Source organism: Oncorhynchus masou, chromosome 12 (assembly GCF_036934945.1).
Source record: "Oncorhynchus masou masou isolate Uvic2021 chromosome 12, UVic_Omas_1.1, whole genome shotgun sequence".
Lineage (NCBI taxonomy): Eukaryota > Metazoa > Chordata > Actinopteri > Salmoniformes > Salmonidae > Oncorhynchus > Oncorhynchus masou.
Window position 1 is genome coordinate 69,178,550 of NC_088223.1, and position 25,636 is coordinate 69,204,185.

The 25,636-nt window shown below is 40.6% G+C and overlaps 1 protein-coding gene across 1 annotated transcript in view; it reads left to right on the plus strand.

Annotated features, from left to right (window-relative positions):
- Nucleotides 1-19,011, plus strand: part of LOC135550720 (delta-sarcoglycan-like) — a 104,974-nt gene extending 85,963 nt beyond the window's left edge. The window contains exons 6-8 of the mRNA XM_064981772.1: nt 3,640-3,712; nt 16,237-16,360; nt 18,377-19,011. Of these exons, the coding sequence (XP_064837844.1) occupies nt 3,640-3,712; nt 16,237-16,360; nt 18,377-18,556 (377 nt within the window). The 3' untranslated portion in view covers nt 18,557-19,011. The remainder of the gene's footprint in view (nt 1-3,639; nt 3,713-16,236; nt 16,361-18,376) is intronic.
- Nucleotides 19,012-25,636: the final 6,625 nt, after the last annotated feature.

The window sequence follows — 25,636 nt, forward strand, 5'->3', positions numbered from 1 at the left end:
CAAACGAAGCATGTGTTTAGTGAGTCTGCCAGACCAGGGGCATGCTCCAATACTCAGACATCATTCACAAACGAAGCATGTGTTTAGTGAGTCTGCCAGATCAGGGGCATGCTCCAATACTCAGACATCATTCACAAACGAAGCATGTGTTTAGTGAGTCTGCCAGATCAGGGGCATGCTCCAATACTCAGACATCATTCACAAACGAAGCATGTGTTTAGTGAGTCTGCCAGACCAGGGGCATGCTCCAATACTCAGACATCATTCACAAACGAAGCATGTGTTTAGTGAGTCTGCCAGATCAGGGGCATGCTCCAATACTCAGACATCATTCACAAACGAAGCATGTGTTTAGTGAGTCTGCCAGATCAGGGGCATGCTCCAATACTCAGACATCATTCACAAACGAAGAATGTGTTTAGTGAGTCTGCCAGATCAGGGGCATGCTCCAATACTCAGACATCATTCACAAACGAAGAATGTGTTTAGTGAGTCTGCCAGATCAGGGGCAGTAGGGAAGACCAGGGATGTTTTCTTGATAATTGTGTGAATTAGGCATTTTTTCTGTCCTGCTAAGCATTCAAAATGTAACGAGTACTTTTGGGTGAAAGGGAAAATGTGAGGAGTAAAAGGTACATAATTCTCTTTAGGAATGTAGTGAAGTAAAAGTTGTCTTAAATATAAATAGTAAAGTATAGATACCCCTAAAATCTACTTAAGTAGTACTTTCAAGTATTTTTACTTAAATAAATTACACGACTGGCTGCAGGTAGCCTAGTGCTTCGAGCATTGGGCCAGTAACTGAAAGGTCACTGGTTCAAATACTTAAGCTGATAAGGTGAAAGTCTGTTGATGTGTCCTTGAGTAAAGCCCTTAACCCTAATTTGCTCCAGGGGTGTCGTACTACTATGACGGACCCAGAAAACAACACATTTCACTGCACCTGTCTAGTTTACATGACAATAAAAACATGAATGGTCCGATGGAGTACTGTCGCCTGTTTAGTGTCTCTTAATGGACCCTCATCCCTGTGGGAGTTCAAAAAAAGTTCATCTGACAATATTCAATTACAATTTATACTGTATTCCATGTGGCCTGCGTTATCTCAATATTGACTTCATTAATAATACTTTTCATATTCATCTGTTTCATGCAACTCTCATTGCATTACCTGCAACACCTGTCTGCTGTTTCAATGTTTGCTTCCTTACAAAAACATTTTATCAAATAATGTTTATATTATTACCTTTTTGACAAATAGATGTGTCACTGAGTGGTGAATAAGAACCCTGATCTAAACCCCCTAAAAGGGGAAGCCAGACAAACAGAAAATGCAAAAACAAAAAAACATAGCTTGAAGAAACTTTCTGAGTCATTTTACAGCCCAGAAGTCCAGTTACACAGTCTTATAGCCATTCCCTTCATCCCTGCTGAAGAGGTGTGACTCCTAGCAGCAGAGCTGTCAGAGTAAAACAAACCCCCTGCCAAGCCTACTGTACATATGCCCAAGAGGCCTTTGGGATACATACAGGAAGACCAACGCTGCTGTGCTGTTGCCATTACATTTACATCAGGAGAACAGAAGCGCTTCCACCTGGAATAGACCAAGTTATCTACAGTGCATTCGGGAAAATAATTCAGACCCCTTGACTTTTTCCACATTGTGTTACGTTAAAGCCTTGTTCTAAAATGTATCTATTTTTCCCCTCATCAATCTATACACAATGCCCCATAATGAGTATTCAGTATTCAGACCCTTTACTTTGTTGAAGAAACTTTGGCAGTGATTACAGCCTCGAGTCTTCTTGGGTATGACACTACAAGCGTGGCACACGTGTATTTACGGACTTTTTCCCATTCTTCTCTGCAGATCCTCTCAAGCTCTATCAGGTTGGATGGGGAGCATCCCTGCACAGCTATTTTCAGGTGTCTCTAGAGATGTTCGATCGGATTCAAGTCCGGGCTCTGGCTGGGCCACTGAAGGACATTGAGAGACTTGTCCCGAAGCCACTCCTGCGTTGTCTTTGCTTTGTGCACAGGGTCGTTGTCCTGCTGGAAGGTGAAACTTTGCCCCAGTCTGAGGTCCTGAGCGCTCTGGAGCAGGTTTTCATGAAGTATCTCTCTGTAGTTTGTTCTGTTCATCTTTCCCTCGATCCTGTCTGGTCTCCCATTCCCTGCCACTGAAAAACATCCCCACAGCATGATGCCACCAACACACAGTGAAGCATAGGAATGGTGCCAGGTTTCCTCCAGACGTGACACTTGGCATTCACACCAAAGGGTTCAATCTTGGTTTCTTCAGACCAGAGGATTTTGTTTCTCATGGTCTGTGTCCATTAGTAGCCTTTTGGAAAACTCAAAGCAGTCTGTTATGTGCCCATTTCTGAAGAGTGGATTCCATCTGGATACTCTACCATAAAGGCCTGATTGGTGGAGTGCTGAAGAGATGGTTGTCCTTCTGGAAGGTTCTCCCATCTCAACAGAGGAACCTTTGAGCCCTGTAAGAGTGACTGTTGGGTTTTTGGCCACCTCCCTGACCAAGGCCCTTCTCCCCAGATTGCTCAGTTTGGCCAGGGGGCCGGCTCTAGGAAGTCTTTGTGGTTCCAATCTTCTTTCATTTAAGAATGATGGAGGTCAGTGTGTTCTTTTGGACCTTCAATGCTGCAGAAATGTTTTGGTACCCTTCCCTAGACCCTTCCCTTCCCCAATTCCTTTGACCCCATGGCCTGGTTTTTACTCTGACATGCACTCTCAACCGTGGGACCTTATATGGACAGCTCTGTGCCTTTTCAAATCATGTCCAATCAATTTAATTTACCACAGGTTGACTCCAATCAAGTTGAAGAAACATTTCAAGGATGATCAATGAAAACAAGATACACCTGAGCTCAATTTCGATTCTCATAACAAAGGGTCTGAATACTTATGTAAATACGGTATTCAAAATAATTGTTCTTATACATTTTCAAACATTTCTAAAAACCTGTTTTCACTTTGTCATTGTGTGTCTATTGATGAGGAAAATGTGTAACTTAATCAATTTTAGAAGAAGGCTGTAACATAACAAAATCTGGAAAAATTCAAGGGGTTTGAATACTTTCCGAATGTCCCACATAGCTGAGGGAGTACTTCTTTTTGCATATTTTCCCTTGCTGCTTTCCGATCAAAAAGCTGAGAGCTGTAATTCAAGAAAATCCTTAAAGGAATAACGTCCCTGTAAATATTCCAAGTATTCAGGTACCCAACCATCACCCTGTCGCTGTTATTGAAAATACTCCCCTTATTCGTTTTTGAATAGGATAACTTTTAGAGGCTAAACTTTTAGAGGTGTTTTGGAGTCCCTGCTGTGCCATAAAGTGCTTTGAAACACATTTAGTGAGGCCATCGATCCACTAGCAGCACCCCAATGTAAAGGTTATTCAATAGCATAGGGTGGGACTACAGTAGCTCAGAGCCTAAATTAACTCTGTGGCATAGGTGAGACCTTGTGGGATGTGGCGGCCATGGCGGCCCATATAGATCTGTAGCTTTAGAGATTATGTCCATTGATTTGTCATCACAGTGTGGTATTGAGCGACGGGCCGATGGCTGGCAGAGAGAGGAGGTCTCCTGGCTAATGTTGTAGTTCTGTGATTACAGGTGCCGAGGGAGCTGTATTCACCAACTCTGTGGAGACGCCACACGTCAGGGCCGAGCCCTTCAAAGAGCTACGGTAAGATAAGTTTCTCTTTGAATCCACCCTGATGCACACACATAATATACATGCACACAAACACACACACACGGCCGGGTTTGGGTATGGTGCAAACCTTGGTGTGTGGTGAGGGAGGGTGTGATTGGATTATTTCCTTTTAAATGATTCACTAACCCTATGCATACTGCCACTGACAACCATTACTATATATTCCAGCCAGATAAGTGGTGTTTTAAAGATTTCTGTAGATGTTCTGCTGACAGGGCCTATACTGCAGGTGTGTCCTGTCATCAGACTAAGGTTATTTGCTTGTGCTAAGGCACATCAAAATCTTCATTTTGGTTCAGTTTTCCTTCTTAATGGGGTAGAGAATGATATGTGAGTCCCCACCTATATGCTAGCATACAGTATAAACATACCTTTTTTGTAGTCAACTAAAATCACAGTATCGTTTTAATAGTTTCGAAACAGCAGATAGGCTCCACTCACAGGTAGATAGATACAAATAATACAGTGTAATATTACTTTTGGGGACTCCCGAGTGGTGCAGCGGTCTAAGACACTGCATCTCAGTGCTAGAGGCATCACTACAGACCCTTGTTCGATTCCAGGCTGTATCACAACCGGCCGTGTTTGGGATTCCGATAGGGCGGTGCACAATTGGCCCAGCTTCATCCGGGTTTGGGTGTGGCTGGGTAGGCCGTCATTGTAAATAAGAATTTGTTCATAATTGACTTGCCTAGTTAAATAAAGGATAATTAAATATAAAAAATAGCTTTGGAACAGGCCTATAGGATTGGACTTTCTTCCAATGCCCTGTAGCTTGGAAAGACTTGACTCTATGAAGCAATTTACACTCCTCGAGCAACTCCATCCCGTCCAGTTGAGTTTTGATGAAGAACCATTTGGCTGCGTTGTTGTGTGGTCTCCGACATGTACAGATCAATGGCTGTATCCTTGGCAGTGGATGAGCCCCCTCTCCACCCAGATCAATGCCCGGATGCTCATCAGAATGTAATTAAAGGAGCTTCTCATGAACTAAAACAAACATATGAAGTACAATGCCAATGTCAGAGGCAAGAGACGTAGAGAAGGGAGAGAGGGAGAGGGGTAAAGAGAAATAGAGTGTGGCTGATGGCTGACAAGTGGTGGATTAGACATGGCAGGAAAGACAGATTTGTAGGGAGAGAGATAATGAGCAGTTAGTGCCACTTGGAGCATTGGCCTCCACCGACACACAGGTGACTATACTACCACACAACCACCCAAAACATATATGGACAGACACACACAAGCACACTCTTCACCTTCCAATCTACATGGGTGTCAAACATATAGCCCAGTGTTTTGGGGTCCAATCCGACCCGTGCGTTTAGAGATTATAATTTGGGTGGGGGCGAAACAAAGTAAATATACTTTAAAATGACTAAACCCAAATTTAAACTGTGTAGAAATGATCATGGACCTACATTTATACAGTGCCTTGCGAAAGTATTCGGCCCCCATGAACTTTGCGACCTTTTGCCACATTTCAGGCTTCAAACATAAAGATATAAAACTGTATTTTTTTGTGAAGAATCAACAACAAGTGGGACACAATCATGAAGTGGAACGACATTTATCGGATATTTCAAACTTTTTTAACAAATCAAAAACTGAAAAATTGGGCGTGCAAAATTATTCAGCCCCCTTAAGTTAATACTTTGTAGCGCCACCTTTTGCTGCGATTACAGCTGTAAGTCGCTTGGGGTATGTCTCTATCAGTTTTGCACATCGAGAGACTGAAATTTTTTCCCATTCCTCCTTGCAAAACAGTTCGAGCTCAGTGAGGTTGGATGGAGAGCATTTGTGAACAGCAGTTTTCAGTTCTTTCCACAGATTCTCTTTTGGATTCAGGTCTGGACTTTGACTTGGCCATTCTAACACCTGGATATGTTTATTTTTGAACCATTCCATTGTAGATTTTGCTTTATGTTTTGGATCATTGTCTTGTTGGAAGACAAATCTCCGTCCCGTCTCAGGTCTTTTGCAGACTCCATCAGGTTTTCTTAAGCTTGGGAAATCTTTTTGTATCCAAATCCGGCTTTAAACTTCTTCACAACAGTATCTCGGACCTGCCTGGTGTGTTCCTTGTTCTTCATGATGCTCTCTGCGCTTTTAACGGACCTCTGAGACTATCACAGTGCAGGTGCATTTATACGGAGACTTGATTACACACAGGTGGATTGTATTTATCATCATTAGTCATTTAGGTCAACATTGGATCATTCAGAGATCCTCACTGAACTTCTGGAGAGAGTTTGCTGCACTGAAAGTAAAGGGGCTGAATAATTTTGCACGCCCAATTTTTCAGTTTTTGATTTGTTAAAAAAATGTGAAATATCCAATAAATGTCGTTCCACTTCATGATTGTGTCCCACTTGTTGTTGATTCTTCACAAAAAAATACAGTTTTATATCTTTATGTTTGAAGCCTGAAATGTGGCAAAAGGTCGCAAAGTTCAAGGGGGCCGAATACTTTCGCAAGGCACTGTACAGTTTTGTTGACTGTCCAGCTCACTTACAATCACAGAAATGAAAACTAGACAGTCAGGGAGTATCAAAAATTCCCAAAACAATAGATAGAGGACTCGTTGCAGACTGAATGGAGCCCCCGGGGCAAAATGTATTTGACACACCTGCCATAAAATGATGTTTGTGAAGCCACAGACACAGCACCTCTCTACCTCTCCCTGGCCCGAACAGAGTGAGAGGAGAGAAGGGTACAGTGGGCCCACCCTCGTTGACAGTTGACACTGGTTATCATCCCTGCCTCCACATACACCAAACATTCTGACACCCATCAATCAAAATGAACACTCTGTATGAACACGCAGTTCATAGCATCACCATGCTACTGTAACAGCCCATGCATCATCCTTTACTTTCAGAAAAGAGGAGGCCCATTCAGTGGTACTTAGAATTGTACAGCTTGTTCATGTAAATGAACCGTGACTCATCAATCATTTACGGAGCTTTAGACATGATCATTTAACCTTTTACTGCAGTGGGCTAAATCTGGGTCAGACAGTGACTCTTGGTAGTCTTAAAAAAATCTACTTTGAAACAAACATATGCAACGCACAAACATGGTAATAGGCTTGCAAAAAAGAAGACACCTGTACCATGTCAGATTTTTTTTTCTTTTTTGAGTTTGCATCGAAATATTACACTTTATACAAATCACAGAAGACTGAAATATAGCAAAATTAGAATTACTTAGAACAATAGCCGGCATCATATCATATCTATCTATCTATTTTATCTGGCTTTATCATTCGACCGTGTCGTGACTTGAATTTGACATTAACATTGACTTTTATTTTTCAAATTAACTAAATATGTCTAATTGTTACCTGATTAAATTAATCACGTAACAATTAACTCATTGGGATCTGGGGCACCACGAGAGCAGTTCTTTAAAGAGTTACCATCTCCCGAATCAAACTCTAAAAGATATTTACCTATCACACCTATAAACAGTCAACTTATTATTCAAAACCTCGTATCATATCACCATTCTGAACAGTCGTAACCTCCTTGCATCTAACCAGAGCCTGACTTATGATTCAGTACCACACAAATTGGTTTAATTATTTATTTACTAGCTAATTAAATGGGAACACAGGATAAACATACACACTATGCACCGGTTATTGACTGGAGACGTAATATGCTGAAAACAGGTCCCTAGCGGAATGACAACAACATGGGTTCTTGTTAAAGAAGAGAGGAGAGGGAGAGAGAGGGACAGAGACACTTGACATTGCCACATTCAGAAACTACTCTCACCTGTAATAACCATATACTTTGCACACGAACCGTAGCCCTCTTTGAGCAAGAAATCATGAATGTATTTACTTGAAATGCCTGGGTTCGCCGGAGATTTCTCGGTGAACGGGGCAGTCTTGGAAAGGGTGATGGGCCATTTCGCAGCACGCTTGTAAGGCTCTGATTGTCCAAAATAGTTCCAACAACTCTTCTACTGTTAGCCTTCTTTGTAGTTGTTCGGTATCCGGTGACTTGTTGTGTAGTCCTGAACAGAACTACAGAGTTAATTTTCCTTCCATTCGCTCTTTAAAAACTGTTATGGATGCTGCGAATTTTCGCAGCTTTTTGTTAAAAATCGCGCAACATTTCAACGTCCTGCTAGTCATGCCAGGAATTTAGTACATGCATATGATTAGTATGTGTGGATAGAAAACACTCTGAAGTTTCTAAAACTGGTTAAATGATGTCTGTGACTATAACAGAACGAGTTTCGGAGTCAAAATCCCAAGGAAACCTGTTCACATTTTTGAAGAAAAAAATATCAATCCGCCAGTCTCTGTATTGTCTATGACAAGGTAAAATAGATAGCGACCGGTTTACAGTTCCTACAGCTTCCACACGATGTCGCCAGTGTTGTGAATTGTATTGTAGTTAATCCTTGGTCAGATGAGTAATAGGCACTTCCTGTCTTCGGGTACACAGCAGGAAGTTATGGAAGGGGGAAAGTGGACGACGATTTCCAAACTTGTTGCTATTGAATACATATCGCCCCGTGATCAATTTGATCGTTTATTAACGTTTACTAATACCTAAAGTTGGATTACAAAAGTAGTTTGAAGTGTTTTGTCAAAGTTTATAGGCAATTTTTTTAATTTAAAAAAATGATGTTGCGTTTGGAAACTGAGTTTTTTCCTGGATTTCACGGTGTTCATAAATGGACATTTTGGGTATATATGGACCGATTTAATCGAACAAAAAGACCCAATTGTGATGTTTATGGGACTTATAGGAGTACCAACAAAGAAGCTCGTCAAAGGTAATGAATGTTTTATATTTTATTTCTGCGTTTTGTGTAGCGCCGGCTACGCTAATTTCTTTGTTTACGTCCCCTTAGTGTGTTTCTGGGGGCTGCATGCTATCAGATAATAGCTTCTCATGCTTTCGCCAAAAGGCATTTTACAAATCTGACATGTTGGCTAGATTCACAACGAGTGTAGCTTTAATTGAGTACCCGGCATGTGTGTTTAATGAAAGTTTGAGTTGTATGGAGTACTATTAGTTGGCGTTCTGGAATTTTGCTGATTTTGATGCCTGTACAGGTATCGCAGTCTGAACAGGTTTTAACTTCTTCGATATAGGGGGCGCTCTTTTAATTTTTGGATAACAAAACGGAAAGAAAACACTCGGACGTTTCCAAAACTGCAAAGATATTGTCTGTGAGTGCCCCAGAACTGATGCTACAGGCGAAACCAAAATGAAGTTTCATACAGTCAATGCCCCAGATTTTGAATGTGCTGTGTTCCAATGTCTCCTTATGTGGCTGTGAATGCACCAGGAGTGAGCCAACACTTTCTGTCGTTTTCCCAAGGTGTCTGCAGCATTGTGACGTATTTGTAGGCCTATCATTGGAAGATTGACCATAAGAGACTACATTTACCAGGTGTCCGCTTGGTGTCCTCCGTCGAAATTATTGCGCAATCTCCAGCTGCGTGCACTTTTCCATTAGGTTCAGAGGAGAAAGGCAACTGCCACGAATGATTTATCATCGAATAGATATGTGGAAAATACCTTGAGGATTGATTCTAAACAACGTTTGCCATGTTTCTGCCCATATTATGGAGTTAATTTGGAAAAAAGTTTGACGTTGTAATGACTGAATTTTCGGGGGTTTTTCTTAGCCAAACGTGCTGAACAAAACGGAGCGATTTCTCCTACATAAATAATATTTTTGGAAAAACTGAACATTTGCTATCTAACTGAGAGTCTCCTCATCGAAAACATCCGAAGTTGCCTGCTGAATGCTAGGCTTAATGCTATGCTAGCTATCAATACTCTTACACAAATGCTTGTGTAGCTATGGTTGAAAAGCATATTTTGAAAATCTGAGATGACAGTGTTATTGACAAAAGGCTAAGCTTGTGAGCCAATATATTTATTTCATTTCATTTGCGATTTTCATGAATAGTTAACGTTGCGTTATGCTAATGAGCTTGAGGCTATGATTACGCTCCCGGTTACGGGATTGCTCGATGCTAGAGATTAAGTCGCTTTGGATAAGAGCGTCTGCTAAATGACTTAAATGTAAATGTAAAATTAAGATACTTCTTTGAAGATAGGCTTGCCAACCTTATCGATGACTCCCCAGTGGGTGATGAGAGTAGAGTAATACGATGGTTTGAGGAGAGTAACAGGATGGTCCTACTTATATTTGCTTTTGATGATACTTTACCTAGGACAGCTAATCAGCCGTACCAATGATTGTCCGGGAGGTGATGTTATCATCTCCACCTCATGTTGAGATTCAAAGTTCAAACCATTTTAAACGTGTAGCAGCCGCTTCATACATTTTCTGGTTCCTTCTGTTTTTTTCTTAACCCATTATTTATACATTTTGCTCAAAAAGGGCGGTTCCGGCAGGCTGGCACACTCCCTGACCTCACTCCGCGGCAGTGACTACTCACGGTGCCAAGTTATGGGGAAAAATTGATCTCTTATAACTTCTCAAATCACATCCTTCTCTTAACAAAAACACTGTCATCATGTTACATATTACATGCAAAACCCTTAGTAAGTTTCAAAGTTACAGTATTTCCTTTATTACATTTTTAATGACATCACAAAATAACAAACATAATGACATTAGTGTTCTATAGATCGCCTCTGACCATTCCCCACGTTTTACGTTAGAAATATTGTTCTAGTGTTCGCTTTTGAGCATGTTAGAGTTTCAGCGGGAAAAAGTCTGTTGCGAATTTTGAGTGCACAGGCCTGGATCTTCTCCGTTCATTTACAATAGGACGTGAGTTGTTAATCCCCACTAGTTCTTTCCTTCCCCCTCAGGGTGAGAGGGGGTCTGATTGAAGTTATTCATTGCCAACGTGATCTGACCTATTTGGATTCTCGTGGACAGTCATGACATCTGTCATAACTGTTATACCTTTGAGTTGAGTTTTGGAGGTGATTTGTAATCATTAAAACAAATTCTGTGTCTGTAGTTCGGCTGAGGAAGTAGGCCCTGGTGGAAATGCAATAGGTTTAGCTCTTACATCCACACTGCAATAAGACCCAGACATGTCAAACAGACCCCCATTTCAAAGTGTATATTTGTCAGAGTAATTGGGCGAACATAGTGTGCCGTTGCCGATGTTCAGGTCACAAAATTATTTCAGGAAGCCACAATCACACTAATCACTGGAGATAATAAACTCTACTGTTATCCAACCAATTAACTCTATGATCACTTGTCCGGTTAAAGTAGGATACATTTCATTTAATTTCTCACAGTTGACCACTATACAGATAATACTGTATGTATCAGATCATAATTAGCCATGATTAGGAGACATTATGAAGGACACAAAAGGGAAAACACACCGCAAAAATATGGTGTACATTTACATTGTAATCCCATGCAATTTCTTTCAATTGGAAAACCATATCATTTACACAATGGCATATTTGAACTCTGGTGATGTGAACGAGGACGCATGAAAAGTCATTAACCTTTGATCTCAGCTGGAGATGTTGATGGTGGTGCATGCCACCAGAGGAAGGGAGGGAACAGAGAGAGAGGGGGGGAAGGGAGGGAGTCACTGGTGGCATCTCATATTCTCGGTGCATGCAAATGACCCGCTATCTTCCTGTTTTACGGGTGATAATCAGCGGGGGGAGGGGGACTCACTGTGATCCTGAGTCGACACCAAGGATACTGTTGCTGTAATGTTATGTCTTATAATCGGTTTATTTTCCCTCCAGCAGCATCTGAGACACAACACAGCCCAACCCTGAATACAGATAGATAGCCATGCTGAGGCTCACACGCTTTTCAAAGAGGAAGAGCACTTTGGGCTAAGATTAATGGGAATAATTGTTTGGATTTTCAAACCAATAAATACTTTTTAAAATTCCTTTATTGTGATTCTAATCAATGATTCAACAGTTGTTGTTTGACTCTTTTCTGATCACAACATGACAACAACACATGACATGATGACAATGTTTTGTCCTTCATCTTTACAGTGAAGATAGTAAGCTGTTTCTCATCCTCCAATACTGATGTCGAACTCCAAATAAAGTTTTGTCCTGTTGTGTTGATCACCTCTGAGAGGACATGATGTACCGTCACAGTGTTATTCTGCTCATTTATGTTTTAGCAGACACACTTAGCACTATGTTTACTCTCTAAGAGTGTACATTATGTCCAAAGCATTATGTCCATTTGCCCGCTCCCTGGTTGGTCAATATTTCCAATTACATACTGAGATAGTGACCATCTCCTTGATTTTAAACATAATAAAATAAGCATACATGCTGTAGAGTCCTATACCCCACTCTGGATATGTAGCCTATTTTGAATTAGCTGGATATGTCACCTTATTTTGAATTAGCTGGATAAGTCGCCTATTTTGAATTAGCTGGATATGTCGCCTATTTTGAATTAGCTGGATATGTAGCCTATTTTGAATTAGCTGGATATGTAGCCTATTTTGAATTAGCTGGATATGTAGCCTATTTTGAATTAGCTGGATATGTAGCCTATTTTGAATTTGCTGGATATGTAGCCAATTTTGAATTAGCTAGATATGTAGCCTATTTTGAATTAGCTGGATATGTAGCCTATTTTGAATTTCTGCCTAGATTCCGACTGCTTGAATATTATAAGCATTTGATGATTTCCCAGTGTGGACAATATTGCACACCCGTCAAATCAAATAAAATCGTATTGGTCACATACACATGGTTATCAGATGTTAATACGAGTGTAGCGAAATGCTTTTGCTTCTAGTTCCGACAGTGCAGTAATATATAACAAGTAATCTAACAATTTCACAACAACTACCTTATACACACAAGTGTAAAGGGATTAATAAGAATATGTACATATAAATATGTGGATGAGCGATGGCCGTGCGGCATAGGCAAGATGCAGTAAATGGTATAGAGTACAGTATATACATATGAGCTGAGTAATGTAGGGTATGTAAACATCATATAAAGTGGCATTGTTTAAAGTGGCTAGTGATACATTTATTGCATCCAATTATTAATTATTAAAGTGGCTAGAGATTTGACTCTGTAGCCACTCAATGTTAGTGATGGCTGTTTAACAGTCTGATGGCCTTGAGATAGAAGCTGTTTTTCAGTCTCTCGGTCCCAGCTTTGATGCACCTGTACTGACCTCGCCTTCTGGATCATAACGGGGTGAACAGGCGGTGGCTTGGGTGGTTGTTGTCTTTGACAATCATTTTGGCCTTCCTGTGACATCGGGTGCTGTAGGTGTCCTGGAGGGCAGGTAGCTTGCCCCCAGTGATGCGTTGTGCAGACCTCACCACCCTCTGGAGAGCCTTACAATTGTGGGCGGAGCAGTTGCCATTCCAGGCTGTGATACAACCCCACAAGATGCTCTCGATTGTGCATCTGTAAAAGTTTGTGAGTGGTTTTGGTGAGCCAAATTTCTTCAGCCTCCTGAGGTTCAAGAGGCGCAGTTGCTCCTTCTTCACCACGCTGTCTGAGTATGTGGACCATTTCAGTTTGTCCGTGATGTGTACGCCAAGGAACTTAAAACTTTCCACCTTCCCCACTGCTGTCCCGTCGATGTGGATATGGGGCTGCTCCATCTGCTGTTTCCTGAAGTCCACGATCATCTCCTTTGTTTTGTTGACATTGAGTGTGAGGTTATTTTCCTGACACCACACTCCAAGGGCCCTTACCTCCTCCCTGTAGGCCGTCTTGTCGTTGTTGGTAATCAAGCCAACCACTGTAGTGTTGTCTGCAGACTTGATGATTGAGTTGGAAGCGTGCATGGTCACGCAGTCATGGGTGAACAGGGTGTACAGAAGAGGGCTCAGAACGCACCCTTGTGGCGTCCCAGTGTTGAGGATCAGCGGGGTGGGGATGTTGTTTCTGTCGGTGGCCATTATGTGATTATAGTTATAACCCAGGCCCCTTTGTTGCCTTTTCATGTCCTCATGTTCCAAACGTGAACAAATTAAATGGCAGTAATATACTAGAATATAATAATATGATATATAATATCATAATACAATTCTAAAAAACAGTCAAGTAATATCACAGCAATACATAATGGAAATCTGATATGATTCAAGATCTTTCATCTAGAATTCATCCTCCACTACAACATTTGAATGTCTGTGTGAAGGCAAAGCAAACCCATTTGATATTAATAAAGATGACAGCTAGTTATTTGAATATAAATTCTGCTTGTTGTTTGTTGGTCATGTGATCGATACTTAATTTCCTTTGTTGGGCGGCGGCTGAGGCTGGCAGTGGCCAGAGAAGACAGAGAGAGGGAAATGAACTGGAAGCTCTGCTACTGCAGTCACAGCCACAACCTCTTATCCCAGATCATTGTCTAGTGTCTCCCTGTCTCCATTCCACACTCTGGTTCATATCTCCTATCACTGACAGAGTGATAACAACACTCCCCCAACAGATAGACATGGATAGCATATTCTTACACAATGGAGGCCCTATGTATGAACGAACCACTGATACATATGGCAGCAAGCAGAAATAATTTTGGGAAATCTCAATTTACTGAATTTACCTTTCACTTTTAGTGTGTTTTAGTCACTTGATGTATGTTGTAGTCACTTGCTGCAGCAATGACCTGGGTGGACAGGATGACAGAAAGGATACACGATCAGTTGGATAACAAAGCAAACTATCTTCCTTTGTGTGTAATCATCTATTGGTACACTCCATTGGTACACTCCACATTAGCATTCCAGAATAATTCAATACACTCTCACAGCTGTAATATGCTGACTGTGCAAGCGGCAGGATTTACGGTTTCTCATTTTACTGAATAAAATATCCACTTTTCAGTATGTTCAGACTACATAATAGGACAACAATATGTGAATATACGGATATACTAATCACAATATTTCACATTGTTTGTCTGCATGATTTAAATCGAATATTAATTTGCATGAGGAAAATTCCACTTGACCAATAGCTATTGCTCTAGTATCCTCTAATGCCAATAACATCTATAGTGCCACCAACTGGTCTGGTGCAGCCATCTAAGGTTGCAGTGACTTTATATTCACACAGCTTCTAAGGATATATACACTGAGTGTAAAAAATATTAGAAACACACAAGGTGTCAAAAGCGTTCCACCGGGATGCTGGCCCATGTTGACTCCAATGCTTCCCACAGTTGTGTCAAGTTGGCTGGATGTCCTATGGGGGGTGGACCATTATTGATACACACAGGAAACTTTTGAGCGTGGTTGCAGTTCTTGATACACTCAAACCAGTGTGCCTGACACTTATTACCATACGTTCAAAGGCACTTAAATATTTTGTCTTGCCCATTCACACCAAATGGCACACATACACAATCCATGTCTCAGGGCTTATGAGTATTTCTTTAACCTGTCTCCTCCCCTTCATCTACACTGATTTCAGTGGATTTAACAGGTGACATAAGGGATCATAGCTTTCACCTGGATTCACCTGGTCAGTCTATGTCATGGAAAGAGCAGGCGTTCCTAATGTTTTGTACACTCTGTGAATTAGCATTTCCCTTTACAAGAAAACACCTGAGATTACTCAAATACTGTTGCTAGCAAGCCCTCCTTGGCGACAATGTTATTGGTGCGCGGGTATTATCAGATCCGAGGCGAGATAAACTATTCATCATGTTTTGTGTTTTAGTAAGAGCTCGGAGTGACGTCATGCACCCAAAAAGCCTCAACCAAAAAACCAAAGGATATTAATGGCCATGTTCGAGAGGATCAAAACCGTAATATATCATGGGTAAATTGTTACTGACTGATCTACAAATAATAATGAGTAGTTATTTATGATGCAAGGTTCTTTGTAGATCAGTCAGTTGGCATTCACCTGCACTGTCGGCTGCAGTGTCAGCTGCAATGTCGAACAAGCCCTCCAGGTATCCTACAAAAGGACATTTTCGCGACCAGATGTGTGATAACCCAGCATCTCCCAAAACAGATGTCCTGATACTGTATGCCAATAACACATTTACGTTGGTTCATCATGGCACTGTCTTTGATGAACCTAAAACGTAAAAATGTGATAGGCCACTGTGAAGTTGATTTATAAAGTATTTAAATGGACACGTAAAATCTGATTTTCTGATTGATCAATAACTCAGCCATCGCTTAACAAATCCCTTAGGTTTTCTCTATCTAAGTTAACAGATCGACCATGGGCCTACATACATATGGGCATACATTTGGTGTTATTTGGAGGCGGATATGAGGGTTTAAGTTAGACTGCTTATAACTGAGGCACCTATAGGCCAATCAGTACCATACCTTTTGACCAAGTCAATCATGGCCTGTAGTTTCTGTGTGCCAAATTAGAAAAACTATTACTAATCTACGCTTGACTTATTAATAACAATAGCTTCGCTGTGAACCCCTAATAAATCATCTCTACCCCATGGCTATGGTTCTTCTAATTTCTCCTGGGTATTCAGTCATTCATTGATGGAATTGTCTCTTCTCACTCTTCCAGCCTGGAGTCTCCCACTCGGTCTCTGTACATGGAGGCCCCTAAAGGAATCCAGATCCTAGCAGAGGCAGGGGACATCCAGGCCACATGTAGAAGTGACCTACGCCTAGAGTCCAAAGATGGAGAGGTAGGGGACCCATTCTCTCAACTTTTATCTTTGCACATTTTCTTACTCCTCTGTTAAAGTAGTCATTGATCTAAAGGATTTCACTCCATAGCTTTTATTTTCAAGTTATGTCAGATTAGTTAATCACTGATCTCATGAAGGAAGGAAGTCAGAAAGGAAGGAAGGAAGGCTGCATTAAGAGTTCTTAAACTGTGTATACTCTACATCTGTATATCTGTCTGTCGATGATCTGGAGTGAATGTTGATGAGGGTAAAACTTCACTTGTTCGATCGTTGCCCTTGGGTTATTCTTATTCTTTTATCAGACAATTTAACAGAATCATGGGACTATTTGATTTAACACATGAACAGAGGCTCCTCTCAATTTTATCGACTTGATGTGGCTTATATCAAACATTTAGTGCTTTGCCATCTTCCTCATGTAACTGCACCCCTGCTCTCACACTCCATTTGAGTTGCCTTCCAACTGTCCATTTGTCACCTGCCTGACTCATGGACAGACACTTCACAAGACACCTCTCGCTCTCTAGGAGCCCCTTGGCACTTCCAACCGCAATTAGTGGTGAGGTTTACCTATTAGAGACCTGCTGATACCCGGCCCCCGGCCTCCCTCTCACTGCAGAGATTATCTCAATAGCAGATGTGTGGAGAAGTCAGCTGAGACTCCCTACTTAAAAGTGTTACAGGTCATTTGATAGGAATGCTTCCCTGAGGCGCCTGGAAATGACTCATTTTACCTTTTATATTAAGAGCAGATCCTCTCCCGGCTAGGGAAATACAACCCCTTAAAAATCCAGGGAGGGCGAGGGGGAGAGGAGGTTAAAGAGATGGGATTTAGACTGACTGTCTGGTTTGGTGGAATGGTAAAGTTGGGCGAGAGAGAAGTACTGTACCAATTCAAATGATAATACCGGAGTAAAGTGAGAAGTTATTGCTGGAATTGATTGGTAGCTTGAACGCTGGGTATGGATTTGTCAATCTTAAATCATAAAGGAGTAAATAATTCAGCGTACAGAGATGAGTTGGGTGTGTGGCCGTTAAGAGGTTAATGCCATAAACGGCTTTGTCTGTCGATAGCCACTTCTCTTTAGCCCAGAGAAGAACGGCAGAGGTGCTAGAACGGGTAATACAAACAGATCTACAGTATATTGTCCACAGTGCTTTGAGTGATTTATCATCTCTCATTGTGATTGTCTTGAAGTTAGGTAGAGGAGGCTATACATGGGTAGAGTCACACCGTTCTCTCTCTCTCTCTCTCTCTCTCACTCACTCACTCACTCACCCACCTATCCAACTATATATGCGGTAAAGGAGTCAATGGAACGTGGATGTTTAATTGACCAGATTGGCGCACATTCAACAAACCTGATCTAACAAAGTGGATATTTGTCAAGTCTGTCATGATTTATGTGTCGTAACAGACCCACAATGTGGTTAGTTAAGTTCAATGTGGAAATATTTGGCTGTTTTTGCTGCGTAATATATAATAATATAATCAAATTTAGAAAGGGTGGGGCGGGGGACACAGCTATATCTGTCTGCTAATACAGGACTAGTAAAGGCGCAGTGCACTCCTTTTTTCAATTATTCAATTATTTGTATTAAGATTTTTTTTCTTCTCAATTTTTCAGGGGTGCTCCCGCACCCTCAGCACCCCTGCTTCCCGTGGCTATGCTACATCCTGTTTGTATAAGATGGTTATAATAGCTCACATACAGAAATCGGTGGTTGTAGTCAAAGTAGTTTTGAACTGTAATGCAGTTGATTGGTAACGATGACATGGTTTTACCTCAACATAGTGTGAAATACACATATAAATAATAGCCTAAATGTAGGGTAATTTTGTTTGGGGGCAATGAGGAGACTCAGGATCTTTCCCTCACAGCCCTTTCCCCCATGTGTTTCCATGGCAATTCCAGTGTTTTGGTCTAGTTCGATTGACATCTTTACCACATCTATACATAAATAAATAACATGACTCTGTCCTCATTTAACCCGTTGTCTCCCTGTGGTTAGATCACTCTGGACGCGCGGAGGATCAGGCTGCTGCGTCTGCCTGAGGGCAAGGCCTCTCCCTCGGGGACCACTACCAGACAGACTGTCTATGAGGTGTGTGTCTGTCCCAACGGGAAACTCTTCCTATCACAGGCCGGGACAGGCTCCACCTGCCAGATGAGCAACAATGTCTGCCTCTAGAACACACACATGCACACACTAACACTGAAACACACATACATGCATACATACATACATACATACATACATACATACATACATACATACATACATACATACATACATACATACATACATACATACATACATACATACATACATACATACATACATACATATCAAAACACACACACACACACACAGAACATATCAAAACACGCACTCACTGAAACATACATACATACATACATACATACATACATACATACATACATACATACATACATACATACATACATACATACATACATACATACATACATACATACATACATACATACATACATACATACATACATACATACATACAGTGGGGAGAACAAGTATTTGATACACTGCCGATTTTGCAGGTTTTCCTACTTACAAAGCATGTAGAGGTCTGTCATTTTTATCATAGGTACACCTCAACTGTGAGAGATGAAATCTAAAACAAAAATCCAGAAAATCACATTGTATGAATTTTAAGTAATTAATTTGCATTTTATTGCATGACATAAGTATTTGATACATCAGAAAAGCAGAACTTAATATTTGATACAGAAACCTTTTTTGCAATTACAGAGATCATACGTTTCCTGTTGTTCTTGACCAGGTTTGCACACACTGCAGCAGGGATTTTGGCCCACTCCTCCATACAGACCTTCTCCAGATCCTTCAGGTTTTGGGGCTGTCGCTGGACAAGACAGACTTTCAGCTCCCTCCAAAGATTTTCTATTGGGTTCAGGTCTGGAGACTGGCTAGGCCACTCCAGGACCTTGAGATGCTTCTTACGGAGCCACTCCTTAGTTGCCCTGGCTGTGTGTTTTGGGTCGTTGTCGTTGTCATGCTGGAAGACCCAGCCACGACCCATCTTCAATGCTCTTACTGAGGGAAGGGGGTTTTTGGCCATGATCTCACAATACATGGCCCCATCCATCCTCACCTCAATACGGTGCAGTCGTCCTGTCCCCTTTGCAGAAAAGCATCCCCAAAGAATGATGTTTCCACCTCCATGCTTCACGGTTGGGATTGTGTTCTTGGGGTTGTCCTCATCCTTCTTCTTCCTCCAAACACAGCGAATGGAGTTTAGACCAAAAAGCTCTATTTTTGTCTCATCAGACCACATGACCTTCTCCCATTCCTCCTCTGGATCATCCAGATGGTCATTGGCAAACTTCAGATGGGCTTGGACATGCGCTGGCTTGAGCAGGGGGACCTTGCGTGCGCTGCAGGATTTTAATCCATGACGGCGTAGTGTGTTACTAATGGTTTTCATTGAGACTGTGGTCCCAGCTCTCTTCGGGTCATTGACCAGGTCCTGCCGTGTAGTTCTGGCCTGATCCCTCACCTTCCTCATGATCATTGATGCCCCACGAGGTGAGATCTTGCATGGAGCCCCAGACCGAGGGTGATTGACCGTCATCTTGAACTTCTTCCATTTTCTAATAACTGCGCCAACAATTGTTGCCTTCTCACCAAGCTGCTTGCTTATTGTCCTGTAGCCCATCCCAGCCTTGTGCAGGTCTAGAATTTTATCCCTGACGTCCTTACACAGCTCCCTGGTCTTGGCCATTGTGGAGACGTTGGAGTCTGTTTGATTGAGTGTGTGGACAGGTAACAAGTTCAAAGACGTGCAGTTAATACAGGTAAATGAGTGGAGAACAGGAGGACTTCTTAAAGAAAAACTAACAGGTCTGTGAGAGCCAGAATTCTTACTGGTTGGTAGGTGATCAAAAACTTATGTCATGCAATAAAATGCAAATGAATTACTTAAAAATCCTACAATGTGATTTTCTGGATTTTTGTTTTAGATTCCGTCTCTCGCAGTTGAAGTGTACCTATGATACAAATTACAGACCTCTACATGCTTTGTAAGTAGGAAAACCTGCAAAATCGGCAGTGTATCAAATACTTGTTCTCCCCACTGTACGTACATACATACATATCGAAACACACGCACACTGAAACAAACATCCACATGTATACTGAAACACACACATGCAGTGAAACACATAGACAAATGCACACAACGCAACACATAGAAAATGTATCTACACATACACAGAAACACAGGCAATCATGCATATACATTGACACTTAGGGGGTCTGTTCCTTCTAACAGCCTTTGACAGGAACTGAGAGGGATCCTCCTGAGATTTACAAAGAGACACTCGGAGTGACAATGTTCTGTTCAATGTCCTGAAGACAATTTCAGTACCAGAATCACTAGGGTGATCACCCACATTAGAAACCCTGCAATATCCTGCCATTACCCCATCTCTCTGCTTCATGCCACCTACCACACATGTAGTGATAGAAGGCTCATTGCGATTTTGTTCAATGATAAAAATTTGAGCAGTTCTAAAAATATTGTAACTTTTGAAATATGAAGAGTGTAACAATAGTGTTTTCTTTTGTGAATCATTTTGACTGTCAATGTGTCAGGCTTGTTTTCATTTTCATATCATGTCAATTCATGTCAACGTTGATTTTTTTAAATCATGAAGAAAGCAAAAGCAGCACAGATTTTAAACCTACACCACTAACAAAACATTAGTTGTAGTAGTAATAGTAAACATTGCATGGTGATGGTCTTCACAGGTGGTCACCCTACCAATTCCTCGTACTGGGAGTGACCCACTCTGTTCAAAGAGGGGAAACTGTGCCTGTGCCTTATATCAATGCACTTGTGGCAAGGAGAAGCACATCACACAGACTTTCTTTTGTCAACATTAGTTTTTCCTTTTGGTTCAATCCTTTTTGTGTGTAGAGGATGGGAATGCAAAGATATCTCTGACTCACCCAACTGCATGCAGCCACACCCTCTCTCTCTCTTCTTCTCCCTTCGTCTTTTTTCAGCGGTTAATTGCCTTTGACGAGAAGATCAGGGCTGACATGTTGGTAAACACATGGTTTTTGTTTTTGAAATATAAGCAAGAGCGTCAACTTTTTATACCGTTTATCTGTAAATACACATAATCACATCTGAGTGTGTCAAGGGCACAACCTCATGAAATGAAAAATCTGCTCTTTTTCTAAATTAAAGCTTTTATAATATCATGTGTTTTTCCAAAAAAAAAAGATTGAATCAGTAAATATCTCGATATTCTACAGGTTAGCATGTTTAGTATACCATGTTTGCCAGTTGGGAAAGGTTATATTGCTTTTTCTTTATTTTGTGTAAACTTCTCACACACTGAGATCAACTACTACAATGAAACGCTTGCCCATTTTGTTTGGCAGTTGGGGGTGAGGTCTTTGCATTCCTTGCGTGTGTCGTGTGGAATTTGTTCTACTAAGAGTTTTTTTAATGTCTTCTATCGACTGTGTATTTGGCTTTACTTGTTTAATGATGCTCAGAGTTACAGACACACAAACCAAAAAGCGGAGTGGCCCCTACTATGACATAGTCATCTTGTACGGTACTCATTGAGTACTTGTCTTGTCCTTAGCTCCCATACACTGCAATCCTTCTGAGGCGATCTGAAGTGAACAGTGTCTGTGTTCAAGTTCTTTAGAGAGCAAAAGGATTTCCTAAAGTTCACTTTGCCTGGCATCAACATCTGCTTTTTTTACTCCATTTGAATGGGGCCGTTTGCCTCATCTTGCACCACCTGTTATTAGCTCATCATCCAAGCTGAAGAAAGCAATACAGTCTTCAGGAGGGTTTTTACCACAGGGTTTTTACAGCTCTGTCAATGTTGTGGAGCATTGTGCTACTGTATATTCAAGAGATGTTATGTTTTATATCGCCTCTGTAAAATTATATAAATATAATTTTTTTCTCCACATAAAAGCATTTTATTTATTTAGATTTCCGATGTGCACACTGTAAAATGCCACTGAGTATTGTTGAGAGTATATAATAAACTAAATTGCAAGATGACTGAACCATTTTCCCAGGCACATTGCATTTAATTTTGTCTGTTTTATAGTTATTATTGTTGTATCAGTTGTACTAAACTATAGCATTCTTATATTTCAGTTTGGCACCATCTAAAAGTTATGAGACACACATACTGTACATACAGTGCCACATCCCTTTCACAGTTGTCACAATTTTTTGCCTTAAAATGTCATCTAACAAAGGATTACATTGGATTTTTTTCCCTGCTGGTCTACAAACCCAGCTACTTCAAACGGAAATAAAAAATGTTGAACATTTTCCAAATTAATAAAAAACTAAAACTAAGATGTCTTCATACCTCAGAGTTAATACTTGGTTGAAGAACCATTAGCAGCCATTAACGCTGTGAAATACTTTGAATAAGATTCTACCACCTTTGCATAATTCTTAGGGCAACTTATGTCCATTGTTTTTGTCAAGATGGCTCAAGCTCAGTAAATGTGGTTGGGGAATCTTTGATTAACAGCATTTTTCAAACATTGTCTCTGATTTTCAAGCATATTTAAGTCAGGATTGATACTGGAAACTCAGGAACACTCAACACCACTAGAAAGCCATTCTGGTGTGTCTTTTGAAATGTGTGTAATTATCTTCCTGAAAAAATGAAACTATATCCCAGGATTAGGTATTCAGAGGTATGAGGCAGGTTTTCTTCAAACTTTTTACCTGGGCTTTGCTCTTTGAATATTCATTTTGATCCTAACAAACTCCCTAGTCCCTTTTGGTGACAAGCATATCCATAACATGATGCTGCCACCACAATAATTGAAAATACAGAGGATCAACAACATTGCATTTACTCTACAATACTGGCTTTTATACCAAGGCATTGTTGAATACTCGTTTCTGATTGGCTTGAAGGGCATTCTAGATTGGCATATTTTCCCTATAATGCACGATATATCAGCACAGTAGAATTCAATGGCTATAGTTCATTCTTACATGTGTGGTTTGAAATGGTTTGGAAAGCAAAAATCTAATTTAAAACATAATTGTCATATTTGTAATATAGCAAGCTAGGACTGAAGATTTGGTTGACTAAACTAGCAAGTATGTTTGTCTGTTTGGCAACTACTGTAGCTATCTAGTAAACTTTCTAGCTACTTCAGTGGATGTTGAACATATTCCTGTAAAATGAACACATTTGTAGGGGCAATGTGTTAAATTATAGCCAAGGTAAAATAGTGATAATCAAATCAGAGCTCTATGCATTCTCTTGAAGCTTGCGTTTTCTGGAGCACACCTTCCACGTCACACAATATTTTCCATAGAACCCATAACCCTCGTTGGTTATCCCTTACATATGACAAAGTGCAATGACGGAAGCCCGTGTTAAAAAGTTCACTCCAAATATTATATTATGTTTGAACAAGGCTGTTAAGTAATACTGCAAGACAACGTACTTTTAGGCCTAAATTAAAAACTTTAGGTTGGGTCAAATCCAATACAACACAAGAGTGAAACAAAGTACTGTGGTGGGAGCGCAATGTTAAGGGTATGCTTGCCACCAGCAATGACTAGGGAGTTTGTCAGGATCAAAATAAATAGGAAAGTTGCAAAAACCCAGGTAGAAAAAATCCTCAGTCTTCTAAATACCTAACCCTGCAATAGTTGTATTTTTCAGCAGGACAAAATGTCTTTCCAAGTTGTGTTGAGTGTTCCTGACTGGTGCAATCAGTCCTGACTTAAATCTGTTTGAAAATCACAGATAAGGTTTGAATATTGCTGTGCATCAATGATGTCCAATCAAATCGACTGAGGTTGAGCAAATTTGACAAAATCAATCGATATATGTTGCCATAAGATATATGTAGTCATAAGAGTTGCCATAAGTTGGTAGAATCTTATTCAAAATCATTCACAGCTGTAATGGCTATCAGAGGTGCTGCCACCAAGTATTAACTTGAGGTGTGAAGACATAAGCAATCAAGACATATTACTTTTTTTATTGTAATTCATTTGGAAAATGTTATATTTTTTCTTTCACTTTGAAATTTTCAACAAGTTTGTATAAATCTGTCCATTTTATTTTTATCTCATATTAATCTATTTTTTATTACATTTTAAGGTTGCAAATTGTGATAACATGCAAGGGATGTGTAGACGTTCACTAGGAACTGTGCACATGCACGGGCACGCATGCACGCGCACGCACACACACACACACACACACACACACACACACACACAGTGTACAAACATGCGTGTGTCCAGTGCTAATTGACTGAATCAGAGGAGTGTATCAACACCACCCAAATTGACATTGACTTTAAATCCCAATCATGCTCTAATGCTTAATTTACACAATACAGATTGAATAGAGCCCTAAGTATTTGCTAAGTGCCCAGTCACTAGTTGACTCATCATTCAAAGCAGACCCAGTCCTCCAGTACTCTCCTGTCCACTGTACACATGATATTCTAACTATAGGTTATTGAATAGTCTCTGGGTGTTTTTGCCATTCTTTATGTAAGGCCATAATTTCTTCAACATCCTGATCTCTTGACTAGGGCTTTCCAAGGTCAAGATGGTATTTTATTAATTTAGGATAATTGCATGTAGTTTGAATGAACAGTCAAACACTAGACATTGCTTCTGGTTCTGGGTACACAAATGAACAGCAATTAATACTTCCTCTAAGACTATTCTAATAAGCCACAAATGAATCATTGCCTTCGTTCAAGGCTGTCCTCTGAAACAAGTATGTTAGCCCATACTGAATGAAGATGTAGGAGCTCAGCTTATATAGGATGTGGCTACTTTCCGATCAGATTTTCCAAAAGGGCTTTATCAAATACATTTTATACATATCTTCAGAGGGATTATCTGACATGCATGACTTCATATGGATTATTTTGGACCGTTTACATGATCTGTGAAATAATTCCCCTGTGAATATGGTAATAACAAAAGCAAACACTCTAAATGAAACCCTGCCAATAGAACCAAACACACAAAAGTCTCAAAAGGGTCTATGAATTGACAGTCTGTCTGGCAGTGGTTATTTTATAGACTGAGAGTGACAGATGGCTTTGAACATAGGTAGACTTTCTCTGTTATGATGGGGACATAGTTATACTGCATGTTCAATGGGCTAACCACCAGTGGCTCCAGACACATAATTATAAATATATCAGAGCTATCATTTTACAAGA